The sequence below is a fragment of the Lepidochelys kempii genome, chromosome 19 (genome assembly GCF_965140265.1).
Source record: "Lepidochelys kempii isolate rLepKem1 chromosome 19, rLepKem1.hap2, whole genome shotgun sequence".
NCBI lineage: Eukaryota > Metazoa > Chordata > Testudines > Cheloniidae > Lepidochelys > Lepidochelys kempii.
Genome location: NC_133274.1, coordinates 8465315 through 8492352, shown reverse-complemented (window position 1 = coordinate 8492352; position 27038 = coordinate 8465315). Strand labels below are relative to the sequence as shown.

Sequence of the window (27038 nt, the reverse complement as noted above, 5' to 3'; positions counted from 1 at the left end):
GCAGGCCTGGTACCTGAAAATACTTCAAAAAAATAGAAGTTAAATATCTATGTTTCACATTCATGGCATCTCTATTAGCTTCAGTGCCCACCCCATCAGTTACATGGGAATACTGATCATTACCCACCATTGTAAAGAGCTTTGAGAGCTACAGACGAAAAGTGATATGTGAAAAATATTTGTGCAATACATATACACTATTTACAGGTTTAACTATTGCAAAGTGGGGCTTGAATGGGGGAAGAGGGAAGATTATGTTTTGGTCCAGATCTATTCTGCTTGCACAGCTTGAAAACTCCACTAGTTTTGCCAATGGAGCTTGAAGTTTCCTTGAACTACAGGAGGGCAAGTTGGGTGTGGAGGGCGGCATAGGAGAAACAGGTCCATGCTGTTCTGATTATGGAGCTAGAGAGTGAAATCAGACTCCAGATCTGTCAGTCCAGCACCTTTTGCAAGCACCAAATTCACTAGAAAAGTTAGAAGAATAAAATGAATGGATAGGATAACCCCGCAAGCCCCCCCAAAAGAGCTGATTTTTGGATGCACTTTCAGTATGTGCACACAGAGCACATTTTCCATGTGATTCAGTAAGTGTGTGTCTGCTGTGCATTCACCCCTTAAAAGAAGATACAGGGAGAACTAAATCAAGCTACTGAAATCTATGTCCAGAGGCTGACAAAGCAGAGTTTCATAAAACAGATAAAAGCCAAATAATATATCAAAGCAGCTCTGTTCTTGCAAGCATTAGGAATAAGCCTGCATAATAAGTTTTCCATTTATAGACCTAACACACAATCCTGGCCTGTTCTAAAATAATGCCTTATCTGCTAAAATCAATCAACTCAGATGAGCTTGCTAACAGGTCAATCAGTACTGCTCACAAACTACATTTAGAGAAAATTTAACCAAATCCTAAAACATATCAGTTCAAAAGAAGGCTCCATGTGAATTTACATGCCAATGAAGGTTGCATTCTGAAAGCCCACGTGACAAACACCTTACAGAATGATTTCATGTGGCAGCCAATTATCTAAGTGTCATTAGACAGAGAGCTAGCATGTCTCCATACATTAACCTCATGTGCCCAGGTAATGCTTTTGGAGCAGAAGTGTGGTGACAAGTGACACTTATCAGAGACATGTATGAAACAAATTATAAAGCCAGTATCTTGTGGTGCATGTCTTCAATACTTTCCACACAAAGAAGGAATGATGGGATAGTGTCAGCTCTATGGAGGAAGAACTGTAGCAGTTTGGGTAGCTTGTTTAAGAAAGTATTTCCTCTTCAGTTTTGTTTTTAACTGATGTTACAGTTTTACTAACTTTCTGAAAGGTAGCCGATGCTGAAGGCACTGAAGTCCTTACAAACAGAGATGGATTTTCAAAAAGAAAAGGAGGACTTGTGGCACCTTAGAGACTAACAAATTTATTTGAGCATAGGCTTTCCTGAGCTACAGCTCACTTCATCGGATGCATTCAGTGGAAAATACAGTGGGGAGATTTATATACATAGGGAACATGAAACAATGGGTGTTACCATACACACTGTAACCAGAGTGATCACTTAAGGTGAGCTATTACCAGCAGGAGAGCGGGGGGGGGGGAGAGGGGGGAACGACCTTTTGTAGTGATAATCAAGGTGGGCCATTTCCAGCAGTTGACAAGAACTCCTGAGGAAGGGGGGGAGGGAAATAAACATGGGGAAATAGTTTTACTTTGTGTAATGACCCATCCACTCCCAGTCTCTATCCAAGCCTAAATTAATTGTATCCAGTTTGCAAATTAATTCCAATTCAGCAGTCTCTCCTTGGAGTCTGTTTTTGAAGTTTTTTTGTTGAAGAATTGCAACTTTTAGGCCTGTAATCGACTGACCAGAGAGACTGAAGTGTTCTCCAACTGGTTTTTGAATGTTATAATTCTTGACGTCTGATTTGTGTCCATTTATTCTTTTACGTAGAGACTGTCCAGTCTGACCAATGGACATGGCAGAAGGGCATTGCTGGCACATGATGGCATATATCACATTGGTAGATGTGCAGGTGAACGAGCCTTTAATAGTGTGGCTGATGTGATTAGGCCCTATGACGGTGTCCCCTGAATAGATATGTGGACACAGTTGGCAACGGGCTTTGTTGCAAGGATAGGTTCCTGGGTTACTGGTTCTGTTGTGTGGTGTGTGGTTGCTGGTGAGTATTTGCTTCTGGTTGGGGGGCTGTCTGTAAGCAAGGACTGGCCTGTCTCCCAAGATTTGTGAGAGTGATGGGTCATCCTTCAGGATAGGTTGTAGATCCTTGATGATGCGTTGGAGAGGTTTTTGTTGGAGGCTGAAGGTGACGGCTAGTGGCGTTATTTTCTTTGTTGGGCCTGTCCCGTAGTAGGTGACTTCTGGGTACTCTTCTGGGTCTGTCAATCTGTTTCTTCACTTCACCAGGTGGGTATTGTAGTTGTAAGAATGCTTGATAGAGATCTTGTAGGTGTTTGTCTCTGTCTGAGGGGTTGGAGCAAATGTGGTTGTATCGTAGAGCTTGGCTGTAGACGATGGATCGTGTGGTGTGGTCAGGGTGAAAGCTGGAGGCATGTAGGTAGGAATAGCGGTCAGTAGGTTTCCTGTATAGGGTGGTGTTTATGTGACCATCGCTTATTAGCACCATAGTGTTCAGGAAGTGGATCTCTTGTGTGGACTGGTCCAGGCTGAGGTTGATGGTGGGATGGAAATTGTTGAAATCATGGTGGAATTCCTCAAGGCCTTCTTTTCCATGGGTCCAGATGATGAAGATGTCATCAATGTAGCGCAAGTATAGTAGGGGCATTAGAGGACGAGAGCTAAGGAAGCGTTGTTCTAAGTCACCCATAAAAATGTTGGCATACCGTGGGGCCACACAGGTACCCATAGCAGTGCCGCTGACTTGACCGTATACTTTGTCCCCAAGTGTGAAATAGTTATGGGTGAGGACAAAGTCACAAAGTTCAGTCACCAGGTTTGCCATGACATTATCGGGGATACTGTTCCTGACAGCCTGTAGTCCAATGTATTTCTGCTCACTGATGACTCATATAAATATATTTGGGCCACACTTGAGTCATCTTTAGTAGAAGTTTAGTGCCAACATATAGGGCTGGAAGTTAGGTCTGTGTAGGTCCCCAGAAAAGCTAGCTCACATTAAAAGAAAAGCCCCATGCTCACACTAAACTGAAAAGATGTGGGTAATACTACATATAACATTGATGGCTGATGAACCAGGTATTTTCTGCAGGGGAAAAGAAGAAAAAATGAAAGCTCTGCAACTGAAAATAAGCCATTTGAAAAACTCAACAGCTGGCACCTTTCTCCTGCACCACAGGAATACAATTATAGCAGGCTGACAGAGCAACAGCTCTTATTATATAACGTCCTCTCCCCTATTCGAGTGCAGATCTGTAAGCTGCTTTAAAAGTTATTTGCATATCTGATTTATGCTTCATCTCCTGTCTATCTGCACTATCCATTTCCAGTAGCTTCTATAGTACAGATTTTTTTTTAACAGTTAATTGTTTAAAACTAATATTAAAACAGACCCCCAAAAGAGTTAAACCATGGTAAGGGTAAATTAAATTAAAACAGGTTTCAGAGTAGCAGCCGTGTTAGTCTGTATTTGCAAAAAGAAAAGGAGTACTTGTGGCACCTTAGAGACTAACAAATTTATTTGAGCATAAGCTTTCGTGAGCTACAGCTCCTTTTCTTTTTTTAAATTAAAGCAGAAAAGGATAAAAGGGGCTCTGATTGCCTCTCAGATTGGCTACCTCCTTGGTTAGCCTCTGTGCCAGGGTGCTAACAACCCTCCCATTACACACGCCCTTGTTAGGGTCAGTGAGGCACAGAAGTACTAGTGTGTGGATGCCTGAGGCTACCCATTGCCAAAAATAGAAACATATTTTCTTTGTTAACCCCCCTTTGAGCCTTTAGCTCTAGAGCTCCTGGCATTAGCATCAAGGATCTCCAAGGTCGATAGCTGTGATATATTGTACTTGGAAAAGAGCAATTAAAATTGGACTGCAAAGTGGCTTAGAGATAAGAAGCAGAGGCTATTGGTAAAACAAAAATGTAAAGCCTGGAGAGAGACAAACTAGTTCACTATCATGCTCACTCTGGTTGACCTTATATTTAAATGGCTTTGAAAATGGCACAATTTCATGAGTTATTACATTTTCAGATGGTGTTAAATTAACATGCAGAGGCAGAAAATGCTATGGAATAAAGCAAATAAATCTGGAATTAGATGAGTTGATCAGACTCATAGGATAACGGTTCATGCAGCTACTGGAGATAAGATAATGAGGATTATAGTGAACAAAAAATCATCAGATTGTAGGTATTCTACAATGAAAGCCACTGGACAGGTCCTTGTAGCTACTGCAATATCTGCAGGGAACAAAGTACACTGCATCAGGAGGAATAACTGCAAATGACTTCACTAGAATACAAAATGAGTTCCACACAGAACATAAACCAGTGTACGCTAGTTAACACACTAACTGCATCTGCACGAGGCAATGGTTAAAAGACAAATATGTTCTGTCAACAAGGGACAAAGAACACACCTACAACACAACGAAAAGACCAAATCCTGGACGACCACAGTATCTAAAGGATAATGCAAAATGAGAAAAGGGCAGCAGTCAGCAGCCAAAATGTCTAGATTTTCTAAAAACATGGTATGCTGGCCATCGCTGACAGGGCACCGTTTCAAATTTGTTCTATAGGATGCTGGGCTCTTTTGCCTCTACCCCTCCCCACTGGAAGCGATGTTGGGGAGCTAGGGATTGAAATCCTTACTCCCTGAAATTGCTGATGCTATCTTACAGATTCCTATTTGGGAGAAGGGAAATTGGCCGACCTGTATATTTTGCAGGGATACACACTCTCTGTTCTGTGAATTGTTTAATCGGGTTTATATCTTGCTGATATATTCTGAGCAGCCCACCTTGAGCATAACTTCTCCTTTTGTAATTCTTTAAGTTCACTCTCCGTGATTTGAAATGGACTGGTCTCCGTAAGCCAAGTCTTATCCCAATCATCGGGTACAATAATGTTTCAAGAAAGTTTTTAAAAATGAGCTCTAGCTCACGAAAGCTTATGCTCAAATAAATTTGTTAGTCTCTAAGGTGCCACAAGTACTCCTTTTCTTTTTGTGAATACAAACTAACACGGCTGCTACTCTGAAACCTGCTTTTGAAAGACATTTTCCTAACACCGGAAAAAATGCAGTGAAGACCGTGATATAGGCCTCTGTGATCAAGGGTAATGAAGAAAAAAGACCTCCAAGACCGTAGGATCTGAAATGTATTTAAACACTTATTGCCAACAGAATTCTAGCACTGTTTCCATGACCAGTTTAGGCAGGGATTTTTTTCAATCTGAAAACTGTGTTAGAACTGTATTATAAAACTGCATTCTGGGCTATGGAGGCTAGTGGCTCTATAGCATGGCTTGGCTAGTGTGGTTCTTTTTTTAAAAAAAAAAAATGTATTTCTACTCTGGGGTTAGGGAAGCCATGGTAGAATTCTGTTAGCAACAACTGTATTTAGACATGGTTTTCAGCATGGGCAGGGCCTTCCTGTGATCTGTTAACAAGCAGGAAAGACGTATAAAACTGATAGATAGCTACCAGTAAGTTATTTGGGGGGCAGTTATGAAATTATGGACAGATGTTAACAAGGGAAAAAGCCTGAAAGTCACAAAGCCATATTAGCAATATTTCACTTTTATATTTAGTATCATTTGTATTCAGGACATAGGTCAGAAGATTAGAATACCCTTTCCCTTTCAAAGACTCTTAAACACAGGCCATCTGCAGTTTTATCTGAACTGCAGTAAAAGAAGAGGGATGATTAAGATTTGATATTTCTAGAGTACTGTAACCAGTAAACCTTTGCATAAGAGTCCTCATTCCTTGAGGCTTTTCTTTTGGATTTGCAAAGCCTAAAAAAAATGCACTCTTATCCCATGGGCCAATATAGTTTACTACTAGATATATAAAGAGCTGTCAAAACCACTAGTGAAGCATCTTTGACAAGAGCATCCTTACTGAATTGTAGGTTACCTATTAAATGGGCACTCTAGGCAGGTAGGCCTAAAATTAGATCTAGATTACCAGCCTTGTTTCTATCTAGGGGTCATGAACATGCAGAGAGAGTCCGTACACACGCACTCTGCACTGACCTCCTGCTGTCCACCTCCATTTCTGGGAGTAGGAGGCTGAATCCCAACTCCAGAGTCTAATATGCAGCACAAGTTTGTTATTTAAGTTGTCCTACAGCAAGATGCTGAAATATCGAGATTCCCTGGAAACAGTTTCCAATTTAGGAAGGGATGGATGAGCTCTTTACCTTTATGGGGCAGATAAATTGAGCTCTATGCTGTTCGCTGTGTGTAGGTCTTTTCATCAGAGGCCTTGTCTGCTCTATGAGGACACAAGAAATCCCAAGACACTTAAGATCAGGAACTTGCCCCTTGTTTTCCCTTCTCCCACTGTTATGCAATGCCATGTACACTGCCTGGCTGTTACCCTTCATCCCAGAGATGGCAGCATTTCTGTGGTGCTGCATGTATGTTTATGAAGTGCTGTGGAATGAACAAAACTATATATACAGATTAAGGCTGATTAAGGCAGATTAAGTTTTGTCCACAAAAATTGTTTTTCGATGCCAAACTGGGTTTTCAATTAAACAACATTTTTCATTAAAATTGTCTTCTTGCTGTAGAAAATTTTGATTTTTCAACAAAAGAAAGTGTAAAAAACAAAAAGATTTCAATTTTGGACCAAAAACGAAAAATATTTTAGCTGAATACCAAAATATCTCAGTTGGGACAGGATGCCATGCTATCTCACAGGCATTTTATTCTGGTTGCCTCATGTTTCCATTCTCCTATGTGGACCAGGCTTCCCAGCCAGACAATCTCCCATGATGCACCATGGTCACTAGACCAAAGCCAATGATGCACTGGCTCCCCTCACAGAGAGGGCAGTATGAAGCATCATGGAAGATGTAATCTGACCAGAGAGCCTGGCTGATAGAGGAGAACGGCAGTGTAAGGCACATGAACTACAATCCCCATGGAACACCACACCAGTATAGTAGAAGCCCCTTTATCTGACCCTCCATTATCTGGCTTTCCTTATTAACCGAACAACAAGTGCACACAGGTCCAGAAGCAGATGATCTCTCCTGTGGCAGCTAGATGGTGCTGCAGCCATTCTCCAGATTACCCAAATTTTTGATGATCCAATCAGGCCCTAGTCCCAATTAGATTGGATAAATGGAGTTCTGCTGTATTTCCAAATCAAACTACTTTGGGTTTTGGCCAGATTATTCAGTTTTCAATTTTTTGCTGAAAAGTTGGCTTTTTTCACAAAAAAATTCTTTGTGTGATTAGCTCTAACAAAGATACATTATTACCACAAGGCTAGAGCCTTCATTGTGCCTTGAATAATTAGTTACAGCACCAAACTGTATCAGCGAGAAAAGTAATAGTCTTGTTCCACCCAGTCATGGGATCCAGGAACATCTATCTACATTCTAATCCCGCTCTAAGATTGGCCTGCTGTGTGGTTTTGAGCTACTCTCACCCTCTGTAACTCAGTTTCCCTTTCTAAAAATGGGGATAATTACATATACCTATATCTCAGAGGCATTATGATATTTGTCTGGTGTTTTGGAAATATGAAGTGATATATAAGTATTAGATGTAAAACTCAATTATCCACATATCTCGGGGCACTGACATTTTTGGATAATGAGTGTATTGGACAAGTCAAATTTGTTTCTATATGAATTTCTGATTTGGGATACAACTACAGGATTGCTCCTCTCCAAGGGAAAGACGGTAGAGGGAAACTAACACTTAAACTGGTAAATAATGTGTGTGGGAGGGTGCGGGGAAGAGAGGTGTTAGATTTAAAAAAATATTGTCGATGAAACAGGTTGTTTAAAGAAATTATTTACTTTCTTCTAATATTTCTTTCAGAAGAAACGCAGGTAAAATTGATCTTCAACCCACAGAACTTGGCATCATAGAAGGTTAGGGTTGGAAGGGACCTCAGGAGGTCATCTAGTCCAACCCCCTGCTTGAAGCAGGACCAATCCCCAATTCTTGCCCCAGGTCCCTAAATGGCCCCCTCAAGGACTGAACTCACAACCCTGGGTTTAGCAGGCCAATGCTCAAACCACTGAGCTATCCCTCCCCCCAGTCAAACTTAACAATCAAGCCGGTGCTTCACAGAGTGTTTGACATAAACATGTATGTTTTGGCAGCAATTTTAACATGCATTACTAAATCAGAATTTGAAGATATCTAATCCAGCCTCGCACAAAACTGTCCCAAAAAATACACCTGTCCACAAACAAAATCTACTTGCCTGCTGTTTGTCACGATAAAAGAAAAAATAATGATATTTTACTTTTCTGCAAAAAAAAATCCAAACCTACTTATCATGGGGAAGCAGGTGAGCAGAATTTTGTAAGGCTGCCCTAATCAAATATATTGATACTTAAGTGGCATTATAAATCATAGGCCTGACATTCTTTCCCTTACAGAATAAGGACTGCAGTATCAGCATTTACTGTCTGCAGTCAGATCATATATTTCAAGCCGTTGCTCCAGAAATCCCTCGCCTCAGGAAATGGAAACTACAAGGATCTCTAGGGTGAGCTGTCAGTAAGGCACTCTCAGTGCTGGGGTCCTAGATTGTAAAACACCTGCTGGATGAGAATGAGTCTTAGTCTGCCCAGCTTCAGAGTCCAGTGCAAAACCTGCATTTTGGCAGAAGTTTCCTTGTAATAATTGACGGAAGGGAGGATAAAGGAAGGGGAAGAAAAAAGGAGGAAGAAGGGAAGAAAGGATGGTCAAGTTTAAGTGAAACCCTAGGATGGTAAGAGTGGAATCTAATTTGATGATCTTTATAATTGTGTTTTGCATCTATTGCAATTAGCAGTGTATAATTATCTTTGGTAGAGTTTCAATAGCTTTGTTTGTTGCGATTAATAGTTTAGGAGTGCAGTTCGCTGCCACTGCCTTTAAGAGGCTGATTTAAATGGAAGGACACCATCTAGCATCCCTGATTTGCAGACCAATGTTTCCTAGCTGATACCACACCTTCCCCCAGGCAGCATGCAAAATTTTAGACAGAACTGTAGTAGGATTCATAGTTTTGTGAATGAAAACTGGAAGGAACTTACAGATCAAGCTCTCCTCCATTACATAAACCGCTCACATTTCAGCCATAGTTTGTTTTGTTAGTCTACAGAACTCCTGTGCTATAGAAGATTCTTCCTGATTGCCATTAGAAGCAAAGGATAACCTCATGTCTGACTGAATAAAAAAAATAAGATAATGGTCCAAAGAAGCCTTGTTTGGACTAGAAATTTTAAATCACTTTCAAATTGTTATTTCTTATTCATTGGGTCTGACAAAGTATACTGTGAACAAATACAATTCTTTTAACAGTGATCCTTGTCCTGGAATCAAATATTTGAGTTCTCCCTGGACCATAAAATGTAAGGCAGGAGATCAGCATGCAGACGGGCTATTTGAATTCATTGGCAAGCAGCACTGAAAGACAATCTGAACTCGTTAGCAAATCTAGTTATTTTTCACCCGCTAGAATAAGTAATAATACTGAAAATTTAGATAAAATATGTTCTAACTACAATTGCACCAATTTACATCACTATACCCTATGTACTCTTACCTTTTCTTCTTGTACCTCAAACACAGCTTCTGGCACACTGCAAGCAAAGAGTGAGGTAGGCAAGTCACTTAAATCCATCATCTCTTCCAAATCATCTTCATTTTCTCCAAAGATCATTTCTTCTTCCTCTTCTTGGTCACTGCTGTAAATGTCTGTCTGGCTGTCACTCCAGGACTTCATAGTGTCTCTGAGCATTGTCCACTGAACACAACTCTTCTTTATGTGCCAGGACTTCTAGCAGGAATCTGTTGAGAGAAAATGGAGGATTACAAGTACTGAATTTACCAATAAATCACATTTTCCTGCTATAGTTATTCTTTGAGATGAATCACTTTATGCAGAAAAGAGAAATCAGTGTGAAGGCTGCCTATAGCCTACAGTACAGAACCACTTTATCTCATTCCTATAAACCTGAGACTCACCTGTTTGAGCTGTGAAAAGGAATGTAAGAAACCATCCATTCTAATAAATGTAAACAATTTTTGTCAGCGTAATAGAACATTAAAGTATTAGGAAACTGTTCTACAAGCTTTCCTCGATGCCATAATACTTTGCATTTAGATTGACATACTCATAGAAAAAAAATGCTAAGTATTTTATAAACAAGCTTCACCCAGCTAATGTGAGTTGTGCAGTCTTCGGATTTTACAGATGGAAAAAACATGCACACTGTAAAGTTAAGTGTCTTGCACAAGCTCCCTGCAACTCAGCAGCACAGCCAGGAACAAAACCCAATATTCCTGACTCCAAGCCCCTTTTTCTAACCGCTAGATCAACAGTGTCTTCCACAACAGACACTGTATGAATAGAAAAAAAAATATTCTAAGCTGTATGGGTAGTCTGCACAGTGCTATACATGCAATCCTCAATAAATGTGAGATGGAAACAAAATGCAATGCAAACAAGATATCATATAGGATACTAAACCATAGACCTTAGAATATGAACTATTTCTGCATAAGCAACTACACTTTATAGAACACATGTCAACTCTTGATAAAACACAGGAGCATTTTTGTGGTGAGAAAAAAGTAATTATCACATTACTATATTTTAATGTGTAATCTCTGGAAGAAGGGTGGGGAGTAAGTTGCGCAGAACACTGGAAAAACTAGCACCCAATGTATTTGTTTACTATCTGCAGTTGTTTGTTTTGAATATTTTATTTGCTTAACTAGCTTATTCCTTTGAAGCAGTCAGCTAAAAATGCCATTACCTTTAACCAGTATAGGTGTATGAGAAAAAAAATAAAATAAATCAATCCATGCTAACTTGTGTTTGTTTAAAGCAAGCCCTTAGGACAAAATTTGTGGAAATGAAGAAAAAAATTATTTGATACCCCCAGTTACTGATCTAAGTATTTATAAAGTGCTTCTGCACTGTAGTGCTGAGGCTCCATATTCATGTGATCACCACACTTGTAAATACACGAGGACATTTTTGAAACATATGTGGAAGTTGGCATTTCAGTTTACATCCCATGACCTAATGTAAACAAGCCTGTTCACACACAAGACATTCAGTAAATCAGTGCAATTTTGTGTGTAGATCTGACCTAACATGACCAGCAAAAGTGAGTTTTACACATTTTTTGAACAGACTATTTCAAACGCATTGATTATACAACACCAGGGGAAAGAGATGTCATGCCAGAATGTGCTTGTGTAACTGGTAAAGAATTCACTATTTTCTGAGGGCTAACTCATCTAAAAGTGAAGAAAAAAAAAGCATAAATATAGACTAAAAAAAAAAATACTGAGTGGTTTGGAAGCTCTGAATTTTAAGAGATACTTCCAGGCCAGTCAGTCAAGGGCATTAAGAGGGCCAGGGTACACAAAGTCAAACTGAGCCATGAGCAAATCGCACTGAAAATACTAGCTGCATTATTCATAGAATGACAAGGGGACTCACCCCTTTTACAAAAGGCTTAAACCACAGGGACTCTGCCCCTCAACGTTAACAATCTATCTGAAAAGTACTTTAGATGTGCAAAGGAGGAAAGAAAGGGTATTTGGCACAGAGAAATGGGACTTTGTAAGGGATGGCATAAAAGAAGGCATGACAACAGAAGATTTAAATGAATAATGAGGAAGAGGGGAGATAAGGTGACATATGGACAGACACACTAAATATGGCTGAGTTACTGAGAGCCTTGAAAAAGGTCAAGTAACTTGAACTTGACACAGAATCAAGCCAGTGAAGTTTGAGGGAAAGCAAAGAGGGTGATAAAGGAAAATTAACTAATTACTGTAACAGAGAATGCCTTCATTTTCTCTCTCAAAACCCCTCCCCCACATATCTTTAAACAGTAAAAACCATCACCAGTTAGGGTTGACAGGTGTCTTGGCAGCTCAGGTCAGCATGACGGGGTTGTTACAAGTCCGGTCAGTGGTGCAGCAGGGCTAAGGCAGGCTCCCCTGCCTGCCCTGGCTCCGCGTGGTTCCTGGAAGTGGCTGGCACTTCCCTCTGGTTCCTAGACAGAGGTGCAGCCATGTGGGCTCCGCGCTGCCCCCCCCTCCTCAAGTGCCGGTTCCACACCTCCCATTGGCTAAGAACCGCAGGCAACGTCTGCAGGCTGGGGAGGCACACAGAGCTGCCTGGACGCGCCTCCGCGAAGGAGCTGGAGGGAAATGCCGGCCGCTTCCAGAAACCACCTGAGGTAAGCGCAGCCCAGAGCCTGCACCCCGAACTTCCTCCAGCACCCCACCCCCACAGCCCCACCCCCAGCCAGAGCCCTCATCCCCCCTGTACCCCAGCCCAGAGCCCCCCCCCACACCCTGATCCCCACATTTATAGCCCCAGGCTAGAGCCCTCACACCCCCAGCCAGAGCCCTCATCCCCTCCCACACCCCAACCCTTTGCTCAGCCAGGTGAAAATGAGCAAGTGAGCAAGGGTGGGGGAGAGTGAGCGACAGAAGGGGGGGAATGGAGTGAGTCCAGGCGGGGCCTCGGAGAACGGGGTGTGGTAGGGGCAGGGCTTCAGGAAGGGGCAGGGCAGGGGGCTGGGTAAGGTTGTTCTGTTTTCTGCATTTGGAAAGTTGGCAACCCTAACCACAGTGAAAAGAAAGACTTCTTTACTCCAAGTGAGAAAGGCTTTTTTACTCCATGGATTATCAACATCAGAGTCCATTACAGCTCCTTCAAAATGGTTACATTCTACTATGTCATTTAAGGAGCTCTAATCTGCAGATTACTGACACTAAACAATACAATGACTGAAAAGCAGATGGAATATTTACATTTTTTCTCATGTAACTAAGACATAGTGAGCATGTATTTGTGTATGCTCAGCATATGGACATACTAAACTGGAAGGAAACACATGCAAAAGGCATGGGACTGAGGAACAGGAGACCTAGGTTCTACTCCTATATATGCTAACGCTCACTGTGTGACCTTAAGGGTGTGTCTACACAGCAAAGGAACACCAGCCACTGGCCTGTGCCAGCCGACTCAGGCTCACGGGGGTGTTTCACTGCTGTGTAGACTTCCAGGCTCAGGCTGGAGCCCCGGCTCTAGAACCCTGCAGGGTGTGAGGGTCCCAGAACTCTGTACTTCAGGTTCCCATTCTGTAAAATGTGGCTTTGTAGGGAAGTGGCTTTGAGATCATGCATGAAAAGTGCAATAAAAGAGCATATGTAAAAGATTTTATACAAAAGTAGTCATGGAACATATACAAGTGATTTAAAAAATAACTATAGTTGTTTTAAATTTAAAAACAAAAGTAAATATCTTTTTAAATCAAATCCTCGTTTTTTGTTTTCAATTTTAAATTACAGGCTCGCATCTGAAAGTATACAACTTCTCTTTCTGGCCAGGCTGAGAGTTTAAAAGGAGCATTGCTCTGGGAGCATTCACACTGAAACCTGAGACGACATCACCATATACTGCAAAATGAAAGATTTTGGAGAAAAGTAAGAGTATTGATTCCTGGATCTTATTACACACATGCACACACAGCTATCCGAAAAGTAGCTGACCACATTAAGATAGCATGTTACATTTACAATTTGATGCATATGCTGGGCTTGTGCAGTACAGCACTCTGTGCGCTAAAACTGTCAACACAGAATGGTCGAAAGAAAAGCGACCAGATCTGTGTGTCCTCAAGAGTCCAAGAAGAAAAACAAAAAAGAAGCCTACATGTTTGTTTGATTACATCAGTAGGATAAATTGAGTTTGTTAAAATATTCCACAAGGGTAATTCAAGCAAGCGGAAATTCGTTCTGCTCTCTGGTGGATTTGTTTCCTCCACAGAGGTAAGCAAAGTTGATATTTGACTGGTTGAATATTTGTAGGTCAACTGACCAACAACTACTGAAATATCTTTAACACACAAAGCTTCCACACGCACAATGCATTTTAGGAGTAACAGGTTTAAAAATAACTATTGTCTCTCTTGCAGAGACTCTGGATTTAAAAGAAAAGAACTGAGAGTCAGAAGGAGGGCAAGGTGCTAATAGAAAAGGAGTACTTGTGGCACCTTAGAGACTAACCAATTTATTTGAGCATAAGCTTTCGTGAGCTACAGTGAGCTAAGGTGCCACAAGTACTCCTTTTCTTTTTGAGAATACAGACTAACACAGCTGTTACTCTGAAAAAAGGTGCTAATAATGGTTAAACTACAAATTAGTACGAATACCTAGGGCAAGTCACTTCACTAATTGTGCTTCAGTCTCCCTAGCTGTAAGTGGAGATTAGTCTCATGACACAGTGGGGTTGTGAGACTAATCTATTAATGTTTGTAAACTACTATGAGATCTTTGAGTGGAAAGCACAAGAGAAATGTTAAGTACTTGAGAACAGATTTTTGCATATCATACATTATATAAAAATTTGAGCAATCAAATCATGTTTTGTTTCTAATATATGTGAAATGTAGTGTTTGCTATCTGACAAAACAAATTACAAAACTGTACTTATCAAAGTTACTTCATTCCATTTAAATCTGAAGTGATTTAGCATTATTTTACTAATCACAGCAAACTTGTTCATATAAAATCAATGTTGGTAAGTTTCATTATGTCTGAAATACAAACAGGAGTGACAAATTTAAAAACAAATGCCAAATATTTAGAAGTTATTCACTGAAAAACATTATTGTGTAGGCTACAGATCAACACTAGCCACCATCATCCCACTCCTGAGATTAACTGCAATTTAACGAGTAAGAGTGAGTTTTTCAGACTCATAGGCATAAATCCTGAACTGGAGAGAAGATGAAGTGAATGAAAAATCTCCTTGAATCAAAATCACCACCCTCACACACTTTCAATCCTTGTATTTTTTAGCCTTTACTTTAAGAGTCAGGAGCTGGTGTCAGAGTTTAATAATCAAGCAACTCTACATTCTAACAAAGTTAGTGAATAAAAAACAACTGGTATGACTGGTAAATAATAGGCATTTTAAATTGAATATAAAATAATTAATGTGTCATTCCTAGTAGTCAAGTGAAAAAAAAAAAATCAGTGTACAGAAGCTGAAGGACATGCATTCCAAAAGAAACATTTAAACCAGATTGGGGAGTAGAGGGGAGAACCATCTACTCATGATTAAGCTGAATTCCAAAATTCCAACACAGACAAGTTTTAAAATCCTACAGGTTGGGTTTTATAACAGAAATACTGTCTACTCCTTCACAACACTGACATCATCAGGCGCTGCAATAATCAATTGTGACATTAACACACAATGAGGAAAAGTGTACTGTAACTAGGATACACAACAAATTGTTTAAAAGACAATCTACACTATGTAGACAATGCTTGTACACAGTAAAGCAACAAAGTAAAACAATGTAAATACAGATAGAATTTTAGGGTACAGTACAAAACAACGCACAGTAAAGTGGCTGAAGTATAGCATGAAGTGATTCAGCTAATATGATGCAGACGGAAGTAAAATGTAGTAGCTGAAAGAGGCTACAAGTCACAGTGACCTTGCATTGTACCTAAACTGGTCTAGTGAAGTTTAGCAATATCATATAATAAGTATCTTAGCATGGACACAAGAACCCATTTGTAAGTGTTTTCACATAACACGGTCATTTAGCACTGAACTCCTTAAACACGAACTAGTTCATCCTCACTCTGAGGTGAGGCAGACAATCATCATCCCTCTTTTGCAGATGGAAAAGAAAACACACACATGCAGAAGTTAAAATGAGTTGCCCAAGGCCAACACAGCTCAATATCAGAGCTGAGATTAGAGCCTTGGAGTTCCTGGTTTGTAGATGTGTGCTCAGCCTACTACATAATGATCACATTACCCCATTTATGGCATAAACACCCTTAACGTGAGGAAAATGCTGACTTTTGCTGAACATCAATTTAAGAAGTTATTAAATATATTAATGCTATATAGATATACATTACTACTGGAGAAAAGGGAAGCTGTTCGACTAAAGCACAGTAGGTAGATTCCAGTAGAGCTCTGCCTCTTGCTGAATTGAGGCGATGCCTTGTTACTCAACTTCTGTTACCTGGTTACACAGCTATAAAATAGAAAATTGCCACTTACCCACTGTTGTAAAGTACTCTAAGATCCTTGATTAAAAGTACCAAAAAAGGCCCTTATCCTGTAAAGACATGCACTCAACTTTACACACTGTGTAAACAAAACTTTACACACTGTGTAAACTCCACTTCAAGTGCAGCATTGCTATAAATGAACCTCAACATGTTGTGAATAGTTTGATTGCAGCAACAAAAATATTATACACCATTTTCTGGTTTGTGAAGTGACAATTTGGCACAGTACTAAATTATTCTGGGGTGATGGTAGCAGCTTACAAATTCTAGTGTCATGATGCAGATAACTAACTTCCCTCAAACTGACAAAAAATGAATCACCAGATACATAATTTTATACCTGAGTTAGGGTATAAAAGAGGAAGCCTGGGTAGCTGTAAGCAGCAGAAGAGACTGCAGCTGTTCCCTTCAACTACTGCAAGCAAGGTCTGCGTAAACGAGGGTTTAGTATCTACATCAGTGCCAATTCTAGCCAAAACTGAGTTTTAACAAATCTTTTCTTTGTGGCCAGATGAAATGAGCAGAAAACTCCTAGCAGCAAAGATCAGCAGTTCTGCATTATTTACACTACAACCTTCCTTGCAAGTGTAAAAAAATAATTGGAAAGGAAACCGTCAAGTAGTTTAGATCCACAGCTTGAACTATTTTTGTTTAAAAAAAAAAAGAACGCATCCCCTAATTCTAGTTATTAAATAACAAATCTACAACTCTTAATTTTTACAGGATATTTATTTTTGCAGACTTGCCAGAAATATCAGTACCTGAACACCATAGCTGGCATTGCAGCCACCATTAAACTCTATGAAGGGCTAATCACAAAGCCATGCAATGCTCCACTAAAATTAGAGTGGGATAGCCAAATAAAGTAATTGATGTACACATGGTATTTAAGAATTTATTATTACAAGCAGTGCAGAGAGAAGTCTACCTTCTAAAAGACTATATACAAATATTTTACAGCATCTTTTTGAGATACTAGTCACGACAGGAAAGAGGAGCACTGTGTAGTGAGTGAGTGGTACCAAAGCTCTAATACAGGCTTTGACCCTCATTCACTGTGTGACCTTGGGCAAAGAGAAACCTCTATCTAGGTATTTTTAATGGGCTCACCACTGTGAAGCACAAACTCTCTGCCTCAGTTTCTCTTCTATAAAAAGGGGATAATCTTACTTACCTCATGGGTTTGACACTTCATTTTTGTTTTTTTAATGATTTTTACCAGATTCTTGTTTTATAAAAGCTATTATTTGGTTTTTACCCATTTTCACCCAAATTTTGGTCAACTCAAGTATGTGAAAATATTGATTATGTTACAAAAATCCTATACATTAGGTAGATACATTAGGTAGATACATTTATGTTAATAATAAATTAGTTTAAGTGTAAATGCAAGAATGTATATTTGAGTAAGGCAATGTAATGGAAGATAACACACATGTATGTGTATGTCCATGCTTAACTCCTAAAAAAAAAAAAAAAAAGCTAGAACTCGCCAGACCTGGCTCCCTGTTCCAGAAGGAAAGATGGTGGCTCAGATTACCGAGCCACCATCTCTTCTTTCCAGAGCAGGGAGCCGGATCAGAAATACTTTTATTTTTCTCTGTTGTTGCTTTTTTTTTCTGTCCTTCCATCCCTCAATATTAACCCAGAAAATGACAGAAATGCATAATCAGATATCAGTATTCAATGCAGTTTGTGTGTAGTTAGGCATCCCAAACACAGTATCTTCCTTTAGCTAATGTATGTTCTTTGAATTCTCCCTCACGTTTTTAGATGCTTAAGTGATCTCATACACTAGGACTCCATCAATTCTGTGAACCAAACCAGGAGCCTTAGCCACTCAGTTGAACTTGACCCCTTATTAATTCCTGTATTCCAATGAGAAGTAGTATGATCTGGTTGGCACACTTAGATACCGAGGTAATATGCACTTTTAGAAATACTGACAAGGTGTTTTTTTTTTAAAAAAAAAAACTTTATACAGTCTTGTCAACAATGAGGATTTTGGGAAATTCTCCCCTATTGCTCAAGCAATAGAGAGAAAGAACAGGTGGTGACCATGTACCACCAATGCTTTTAATATTTTTTCTAGACCTGCTCTGAGCATTGTTAGATGAGACAGAACGGAAAGAACGCCAGCAGCAGGTGATTTACATTAGCATCTCCTGTCTCCTACCATTACTAGTGCAATGGTCAGAAAATTTCCAGAAGTCTTTAATGCTGACAAGGTCAAAACATTCATGGATGGCACTTTACAGACAGACATATCTGCTCCCAAAGTGTGTAGTCTAAGACCAATCTTGCCAACACAAACACATGTGTGACTTTACCTACTTGAGTAATCTCATTTAAGTCAATGTGTTTGCAAGATCAGCACCAAAGTTTAGAAATAACATGTTCTGTTATAACAAACAAGGGGAAATGAAGGCATTAAGAGTCAACTAAATGGTTAAGTAGGTTGCTTTGGTTCTCAGACCACAAGAGCATTTAAGATCATTTTAAAACATACAAACACAGGAAGCCGATGAAGTGAGCTGTAGCTCACGAAAGCTCATGCTCAAATAAATTGGTTAGTCTCTAAGGTGCCACAAGTCCTCCTTTTCTTTTTAGGAAGCCAAACAATACACTTAGAAAACAGCATACTGAACACGTGATGCCTAACCACGCCATGACTGTTGATAATAGGTTGTGTTCTATCACAGCGTACTGAACTGGAGATAAATAAATGTAACCTTAAAATGAAATGCCTATTTTTATGTCTCACATCATCGATTATAGCTGCAAACAGCAGCAAGTTCCGGATCTTCTGAAGTGCAGAAATTGCTTTGAAGCAAGAGCTTCTACACACAAAAGCAGCTTCGATTCTTGTAGGTCTGTCACCATGAGAGGTGATTTGATCATTCTTTTAAATTCTCGACACGCACAACTGAGTAGCGGAGCTCTAGGATTCCGTTTGGGCCGGAGACAGCCGAGCAATCAGTGCCTGCAGGCAGGCAGCAAACAGGCAAGCCATTCCCACGTGAAGGAGAGGCGCTTTGGGGGGTTAATCCACCATCACACGCCCCCAGAAGAGATCGGCAAGCTTCAGAAGTTGCCGGGGAAAACACAGCCACTGCTGCATCGGGTGGCCTCCAAACTTTGGGCGACTCGCAGCTCCTGCCCCCCCCAGCCCCTTTAACCCCCACCGCGCCAGCGCTGCTCGGGGCCAGGCAGGCGGGGGAGCCTCTCCCCGCTCCTCGAGCCCTACCCCCTTCACACCCGGGGCCTGCGGCCCGCCGCAGCCCGGAGGGACGGGTCGGGGCGACGGACACTCGGCCGAGCCAACCGCCCATCCCCGCCCTTGAGACGCGGCGGAGGCCGCCGCCGCAAACCACCAGCACGGGGCGGCTGCGAAACCCACCGCCGCCCCAGGGCGGCTGGCGAGCTGATCCCCCCCCCCGCGCGCGCTCGCCCCCCCCCCCACGGAGAGGCTCGAGGCGGCTCCCCCGGCGGGCCGTTGTGAGGGAAAGGAGGCGGGACGGGGCGGGCGGCGGCACAGAGAGAACATGGGGGGGCAGCTCGGTGTCCGCTCTGAGGACTCACCGTCCCCGCCTGGGGTTCCCGTCGACCGCCGCGCGGGGCCCGGCGCCCTCTGGGAGGAAGGCGGGCAGGACGAAAGACGGTTGGGGGGGAGCTGGCAGCGATGGCAGCAGCTGAGGGAAACGCCCCCCCCCCCCCGTCCGGGCGCGCTCACTGTAGTTCTCTCTGGGGACGCGCGCGCGCGCGCGCGCTCCCATCCTCGCATCGCCACAGGGGTGGCGGGGGAGGGGAGGGAAGTGTGACCCGGATGGGAAGGGAGCGAGCGCGCGCGCGCGCGCGTGGGGGGCCCTGATGGTGATTCCTGCGCATGCGCCGGCTCTTGACGGCCCGCCGTCACCCGGTATTCGTCTGACTTTGGGGAGCCACTCGCGTGGGAAGGGGTGTGTGGGATGAGATGGAGCCCCGCCTCCCCGGGGTATCCTCTTGCGGGGGGGGCTGGGTTCAGGGGGTATCCTCTTGGGGGGGGCAGTGTGAAGGAGGGGCTGGGTTAAAGGGGGCATTGCCTTGGGGGGTAATGTGGGGGAGGGGCTGGGCTAAAGGGGGCATTGCCTTGGGGGGTACTGTGGGGGAGGGGCTGGGCTAAAGGGGGCATTGCCTTGGGGGGTACTGTGGGGGAGGGGCTGGGTTAAAGGGGGCATTGCCTTGGGGGGTAATGTGGGGGAGGGGCTGGGCTAAAGGGGGCATTGTCTTAGGGGGGTAATGTGGGGGAGGGGCTGGGCTAAAGGGGGCATTGCCTTGGGGGGTAATGTGGGGGAGGGGCTGGGCTAAAGGGGGCATTGCTTTGGGGGGTACTGTGGGGGGAGGGGCTGGGCTAAAGGGGGCATTGCCTTAGGGGGTAACATGGGGGAGGGACTGGGGAGCTAGACATGTTAGAGAGGGCAGAGCCCTGGCTGGACTGATGGATGAAGCTGGGACAAGCTGAAGTTGTAGCAGCTCCCTCCTGGAAGGGCTGTGGGGTTCCCCATGTTGAGCCTGGGTCAGTGCTACGCACTGTTATTACTAAAGACGGGATACCCTGAGCTAGCAAACCCTTATAAATAATTCTAATGTACTCACTGCAGTGTTGTTGCAGCCTTTGGGACTCTACCACAGCGTGCGTACAGACACACAGGGAGATTTCTAGGCCCCCACCATATTCTGTGTATGCATAAACACCCCCCTCCCATATTCTGGATTCATGTACACACACAGGTTTCTCTCTCCCTCTAACTTGCTAATCCATTCGGACTTCTTCCCAGTTTCGTTTTTTAAATTTTTTATTTTTTGTATTTTTGTTACAGTACCGTCTAGAGGCCTCCACTAAAAACAGTATCAGGGGGTAGCCGTGTTAGTCTGTATCCACAAAAACAACAAGGAGTCCGGTGACACCTTAAAAACTAACAGATTTATTTGAGCATAAGCTTTCGTGGGTAAAAACCCCACTTCTTCAGATGCATGGAGTGAAAATTACAGATGCAGACATAAATATACTGACACATGAAGAGAAGGGAGTTACCTCACAAGTGGAGAACCACTGCTGACAGGGCCAATTCAATCTGGGTGGATGTAGTCCACTCCCAACAATAGATGAGGAGGTGTCCAGGAGAAGCAAAGCTGCTTCTGTAATAAGCCAGCCTCTCCCTGTCCCTATTCAAGCCCAAATTAATGGTGTTAAATTTGCAAATGAATTTTATTTCTGCTGTTTCTCTTTGAAGTCTGGTTTCAGAGTAGCAGCCGTGTTAGTCTGTATCCGCAAAAAGAAAAGGAGTACTTGTGGCACCTTAGAGACTAACAAATTTATTTGAGCATAAGCTTTCGTGAGCTACAGCTCACTTCATCTGAAGTTTTTTTGTTCAAGTATAGCTACTTTCAAATCTGTTATAGAATGTCCAGGAAGATTGAAGTGTTCTCCCACTGGCTTTTGAATGTTACCATTCCTGATGTCTGATTTGTGTCCATTTATTCTTTTACGTAGGGACTGTCCAGTTTGGCCAGTGTACATGGCAGAGGGGCATTGCTGGCACATGATGGCATATATCACATTAGTAGACGTGCAGGTGAATGATGGTGTAGCTGATGTGGTTGGGTCCTCTGATGGTGTTGCTAGAGTAGACATGGGGACAGACTAGGCAACGAGGTTTGCTACAGGGATTGGTTCCTGGGTTAGTGGTCCTGTGGTGTGGTGTGTAGTTGCTGGTGAGTATTTGCTTCAGGTTTGGGGGGCTGTCTGTAAGTAAGGATTGGCCTGTCTCCCAAGGTCTGGGAGAGTGAGAGATCATTTTCCAGGATAGGTTGTAGATCGTTGATAATGTGCTGGAGAGGTTTTAGCTGGGGGCTGTATGTGATGGCCAGTGGTGTTATGTTATTCTCCTTGTGGGGCCTGTCCTGTAGTAGGTGATTTTTGGGTACCTGTCTTGCTCTGTCAATCTGTTTCCTCATTTCCCCAGGTGGATATTGTAGTTTTAAGAATTCTTGATAAAGATCTTGTCGGTGTTTGTCTCTGTCTGAGGGATTAGAGCAAATTCGGTTGTATCTTAGGGCTTGGCTGTAGACAATGGATCATGTGCTGTGTCCTGGATGGAAGCTGGAGGCATGTAGGTAAGTATAGCGGTCAGTAGGTTTCTGGTATAGGGTGGTGTTTATGTGACCATCACTTATTAGCACCGTGGTGTCCAAGAAGTGGATCTCTTGTGTGGACTTGTCCAGGCTGAGGTTGATGGTGGGGTGGAAATTGTTGAAATCCAGGTGGAATTCTTCAAGGGCCTCCTTCCCGTGGGTCCATGCGGTGAAGATGTCATCAATGTAGCGCAAGTAGAGGATGGGTGCTAGGGGACGAGACCTGAGGAAGCGTTCTAAGTCAGCCATAAAAATGTTGGCATACTGTGGGGCCATGCGGGTATCCATAGCAGTGCCACTGACTTGCAGGTATAAATTGTCCCCAAATCTGAAATGGTTGTGTGTGAGGACAAAGTCACAAAGCTCAGCCACCAGGTGTGCCGTGGCCTCAGGTCACCATTACCCTAAGTGCTGTACACACATTGTGAGAGTCAGTCCCTGCCCATAGGACCTTACAATTTATATTAGGGCTGTCGATTAATCACAGTTAACCCATGCGATTAACTCAAAAAAATTAATTGCGATTTAAAAAATTAAATGCGATTAATCGCAGTTTTAATTGCGCTGTTAAACAATAGAAGACCAACTGAAATTTATTAAATATTTTTGATGTTTTTCTATAGTCTCATATATATTGTGTTGTACAATCTGTGTTGTAATTGAAATCAAAGTGTATATTATTTTTATTACAAATATTTGCACTGTAAAAATGATGAACAAAAAAATAATATTTTTCAATTCACCTCATACAAGAACTGTAGTGCAATCTTTGTCCTGAAAGTGCAATTTACAAATGTAGATTTTTTGTTGTTACATAACTGCACTCAAAAACAAAACAATGTAAAACTTCAGAGCCTACAAGTCCACTCAGTGCTACTTCTTGTTCAGCCAATCGCTAAGACAAACAAGTTTGTTTACATTTACTGGAGATAATGCTGCCCTCTTCTAATTTACAATGTCACCAGAAAGTGAGAACAGGCATTTGCATGGCACTTTTGTAGCCGGCACAGCATGGTATTTATGTGCCATTTGTATGCCCTTTCATGCTTCAGCCACCATTCCAGAGGACATGCTTCCATGCTGATGACACTTGTTAAAAAAATAATGTGTTAATTACATTTGTAACTGAACTCCTTGGGGGAGAATTATATGTCCCCTACTCTGTTTTACCTGCACTCTGCCATATATTTCATGTTATAGCAGTCTCAGATGATGATCCAGCACGTTGTTCATTTTAAGAACACTTTCACTGCAGATTTCACAAAATGCAAAGAAGGGACCAATGTGAGATTTCTAAAGATAACTACAGCACTCAACCCAAGGTTTAAGAATCTGAAGTGCCTTCCAAAATCTGAGAGGGATGAGGTGTGAAGCATGCTTTCAGAAGTCTTAAAAGAGCAACACTCCAATGCAGAAACCTGAACCACCAAAAAGAAAATCAACCTTCTGCTGGTGGTATGTGACTCAGATATTGAAAATGAACATGCATCGGTCCACACTGCTTTGGATTGTTATCGAGCAGAACCCGTCATCAGCATGGACGCATGTCCCCTGGAATGGTGGTTGAAACATGAAGGGACATGAATCTTTAGTGCATCTGGCACATAAATAACTTGCTGGCTATAACAATGCCATGTGAATGCCTGTTCTCACTTTCAGGTGACATTGTAAACAAGAAGCAGGCAGCATTATCTCCTGCAAATGTAAACAAACTTGTTTGTCTGAGCGATTGGCTGAACAAGAAGTCGGACTGAGTGGACTTGCAGGTTCTAAAATTGTACGTTTTATTTTTGAATGCAATTATTTTTGTACATAATTCTACATTTGTAAGTTCAACTTTCATGATAAAGAGATTGCACTACAGTACTTATATTAGGTGAACTGAAAAATACTATTTATTTTGTTTTTTTACAGTGTAAATACTTGTAATCAAAAATAAATATAAAGTGAGCATGGTACACTTTGTATTCTGTAAAAAGAAAAGGAGTACTTGTGGCACCTTAGAGACTAACCAATTTATTTGAGCATGAGCTTTCGTGAGCTACAGCTCACTTCATCGGATGAAGTGAGCTGTAGCTCACGAAAGCTCATGCTCAAATAAATTGGTTAGTCTCTAAGGTGCCACAAGTACTCCTTTTCTTTTTGCGAATACAGACTAACACGGCTGTTACTCTGAAACCTTTGTATTCTGTGTTGTAATTGAAATCAATATATTTGAAAATGTAGAAGACATCCAAAAATATTTAAATAAATGGTTTTCTATTATTAACAGTATGATTAATCGTGCAATTAATCATGATTAATTATTTTAATCACTTGACAGCCCTAATTTATATATCAGAAATTTCCTTCTTCCATTACATTCTATTTGAAATTACAATACAAATCTCAAGAAGCGGAGTCTACTACAGAAGTCTCCAGAATTTCTAAAAAGTAGTGTTACATTAAAACAAAAACATATTTTCCTCTGTTGCACGTATAACAGTTAACCTACATTTTAGCTGGAAATGGACAAAACTGGAAAAGAATTATATGAAATAGGGTTCCACAATGTTTATATGACATGTTGCTAGTATTGTATTAATTATGATGTTCATCCATACTAACACAGCTAAAAGTTCAAAATAAAATTTTCATTTTGTCCCCTCACTTACATTTTTTAGGTAGGGGTTGGGAACAAATGGCAGAATAAGAGAGGGACCTGCAGGAATTAATATTTCATCTATCACAAAGTAAAAGCAATTAATCCAGTGATGAGATTATTTGCCTAACCCCCTAGCTGCCCAAACTTTGTGATATATTTGCATATGGTTACCTAAGTTTATATCCAAACCAAGCGCCTACAAACATTTGCCTGTACTTTTATATTCCATGAGAGGCAAATAAAAATTGCTGTTTGATTTCACCAATGCTAAAAACCTTTTGTTGATCATTTTTGTCCTCACTCTGCAGCTATGGGGAGAGGGCTGCTGCAGGCCAGGATCTCAATTTAACATGCTGTACTTACCCTGGTTTAAATGCTTTCTTCTAAAATTTACCTATGGCCAAGGAAGGGCAGAAAAGAACGTTAGTCTCATCTCCCCTAGTAGCTTTCCCATTTACATCTGTTCAAAGAAAGGCTCTCCTGTAATGGAAGGAAGGAAGATAAACAAAGCATTCTCAGAAAGGCATTCTTAATTTCACTTCTGTAGGCAAGGAATTCTGCCATTTAAATACAGCAACAGAGGCAATATGTAGTTATCCTTTATTATCATATCCTTTATGGCTGCGATCAAATGCTGTATCAATTTACTATGTGATACTTCCTCTCTTAGAGCCAATAATATATTCTGTCCTTGTATAGGGACTGTAATAAATCTAATAGTTCTTTTTCATCTCTATCAACTGATTCTGCAGGGGCATATTTATATAGTTCCTTTGACCCTAAAACACAAATTGATTACAATCTCTGTAATACAAATAATTTCACCTAATGATGAAATGCAGCCACTTCAGAATGCAATTCAGTAACTGTTTGACAATGTACTACAGCAAAATTCTACTGAACAATGGAAGGTTTTGTTTCCAGCTGAAACCTTAATTGAATTGGCCTCATTAGCACTGACCCCCCACTTGGTAAAGCAACTCCCATCTTTTCATATATATACTGCTTACTGTATTTTTCACTCCATGCATCTGATGAAGTGGGTTATAGCCCACGAAAGCTTATGTCCAAATAAATTTGTTAGTCTCTAAGGGCCACAAGGACTCCTCGTTGTTTTTGCTGATACAGACTAACACTCTGAAATCTGTGGGGAATGTTGCCAGTGTCCCTGTACTATATGTTTTAATATTTTCACTTTCATATTTTACAATGTAGTATGTAGTGACTCCTGTTAAAAGCCTTTTCAACACCAGGACATATGGCTTCCAGTGCTTTTTCCACTTGTATATGGGTCCCCAGTGTATACATTTAATTAAGAGTATTCTCAGGGTTATCTTCTGCTTATCCCTGTGGAATACGGTCCCCATATGGTCAGTATCAATTAGGTTGGCAAGCATTCAATTAAGATTTATTGCCCGTATTCTAAATTTATAATCTCTATTTCATAAAGGCAGTGATAGGAAATGCTGATACATTTTCAAATCCCTCTGGACTTGAAAGCAAAGACATGCATCTCCAGTGCTCCCAGTCATCACAGCAGGGTAATGGATGGGTAGCACCTCAGAGAGAAGAGTGCCACTTCCTTAATCCTAGTATTGCCAACCCCAAGCACTCAAAAAATCATGAGTCAGGCCCCCAAAATCATGAGATTTTAAAAAAATAAATAAAGGGTCAAGAACCAGAAGCTAAATATAACTCTAAAGTACGCTTGAGTCACATTTTCAAGCTTTTCTCTGAAATCACGAGGGCTAGATTTTTTAAAAAAATGTAAACTAACTTTCTTATGTAATTTCATGAATCCAGGAGATGGGGCTTTCCAGCTAAATAATTCCAACCAACACCAAATATTGTGAGACTTGGCAACACTGCAATTCCCAACCCAGTCTCAGTGCCATGGATTTCCCTGTAAGTCACCCATCCAAAAGCAGACTTTGTTCTCTTTGAATGTATGTATCATTCATTG

General features: G+C 41.4%; 2 protein-coding genes across 8 annotated transcripts in view; one reads left to right on the top strand and one right to left on the bottom strand.

Moving 5' to 3' along the window:
• Nucleotides 1-20047, bottom strand: part of LOC140900304 (calcipressin-3) — an 81543-nt gene extending 61496 nt beyond the window's left edge. The window contains exons 1-2 of the mRNA XM_073317407.1: nt 19840-20047; nt 9728-9972 (exon numbers count right to left, since the gene is read on the bottom strand). Of these exons, the coding sequence (XP_073173508.1) occupies nt 9728-9922 (195 nt within the window). The 5' untranslated portion in view covers nt 9923-9972; nt 19840-20047. The remainder of the gene's footprint in view (nt 1-9727; nt 9973-19839) is intronic.
• A 44-nt stretch (nt 20048-20091) lies between these two features.
• The window catches only part of STPG1 (sperm tail PG-rich repeat containing 1), a 46954-nt gene continuing 40007 nt past the window's right edge, over nt 20092-27038 (top strand). For 4 of the 7 annotated variants that reach the window (XM_073317402.1, XM_073317404.1, XM_073317403.1 and 1 more), the window contains exons 1-2: nt 20092-20176; nt 26879-26980. The gene's annotated coding sequence lies outside the window, so the exon portion shown is untranslated. Of the gene's footprint in view, nt 20177-26192; nt 27022-27038 lie in introns of those variants that run through there. The other 3 variants (XM_073317401.1, XM_073317399.1, XM_073317400.1) reach the window with 2 other exon arrangements.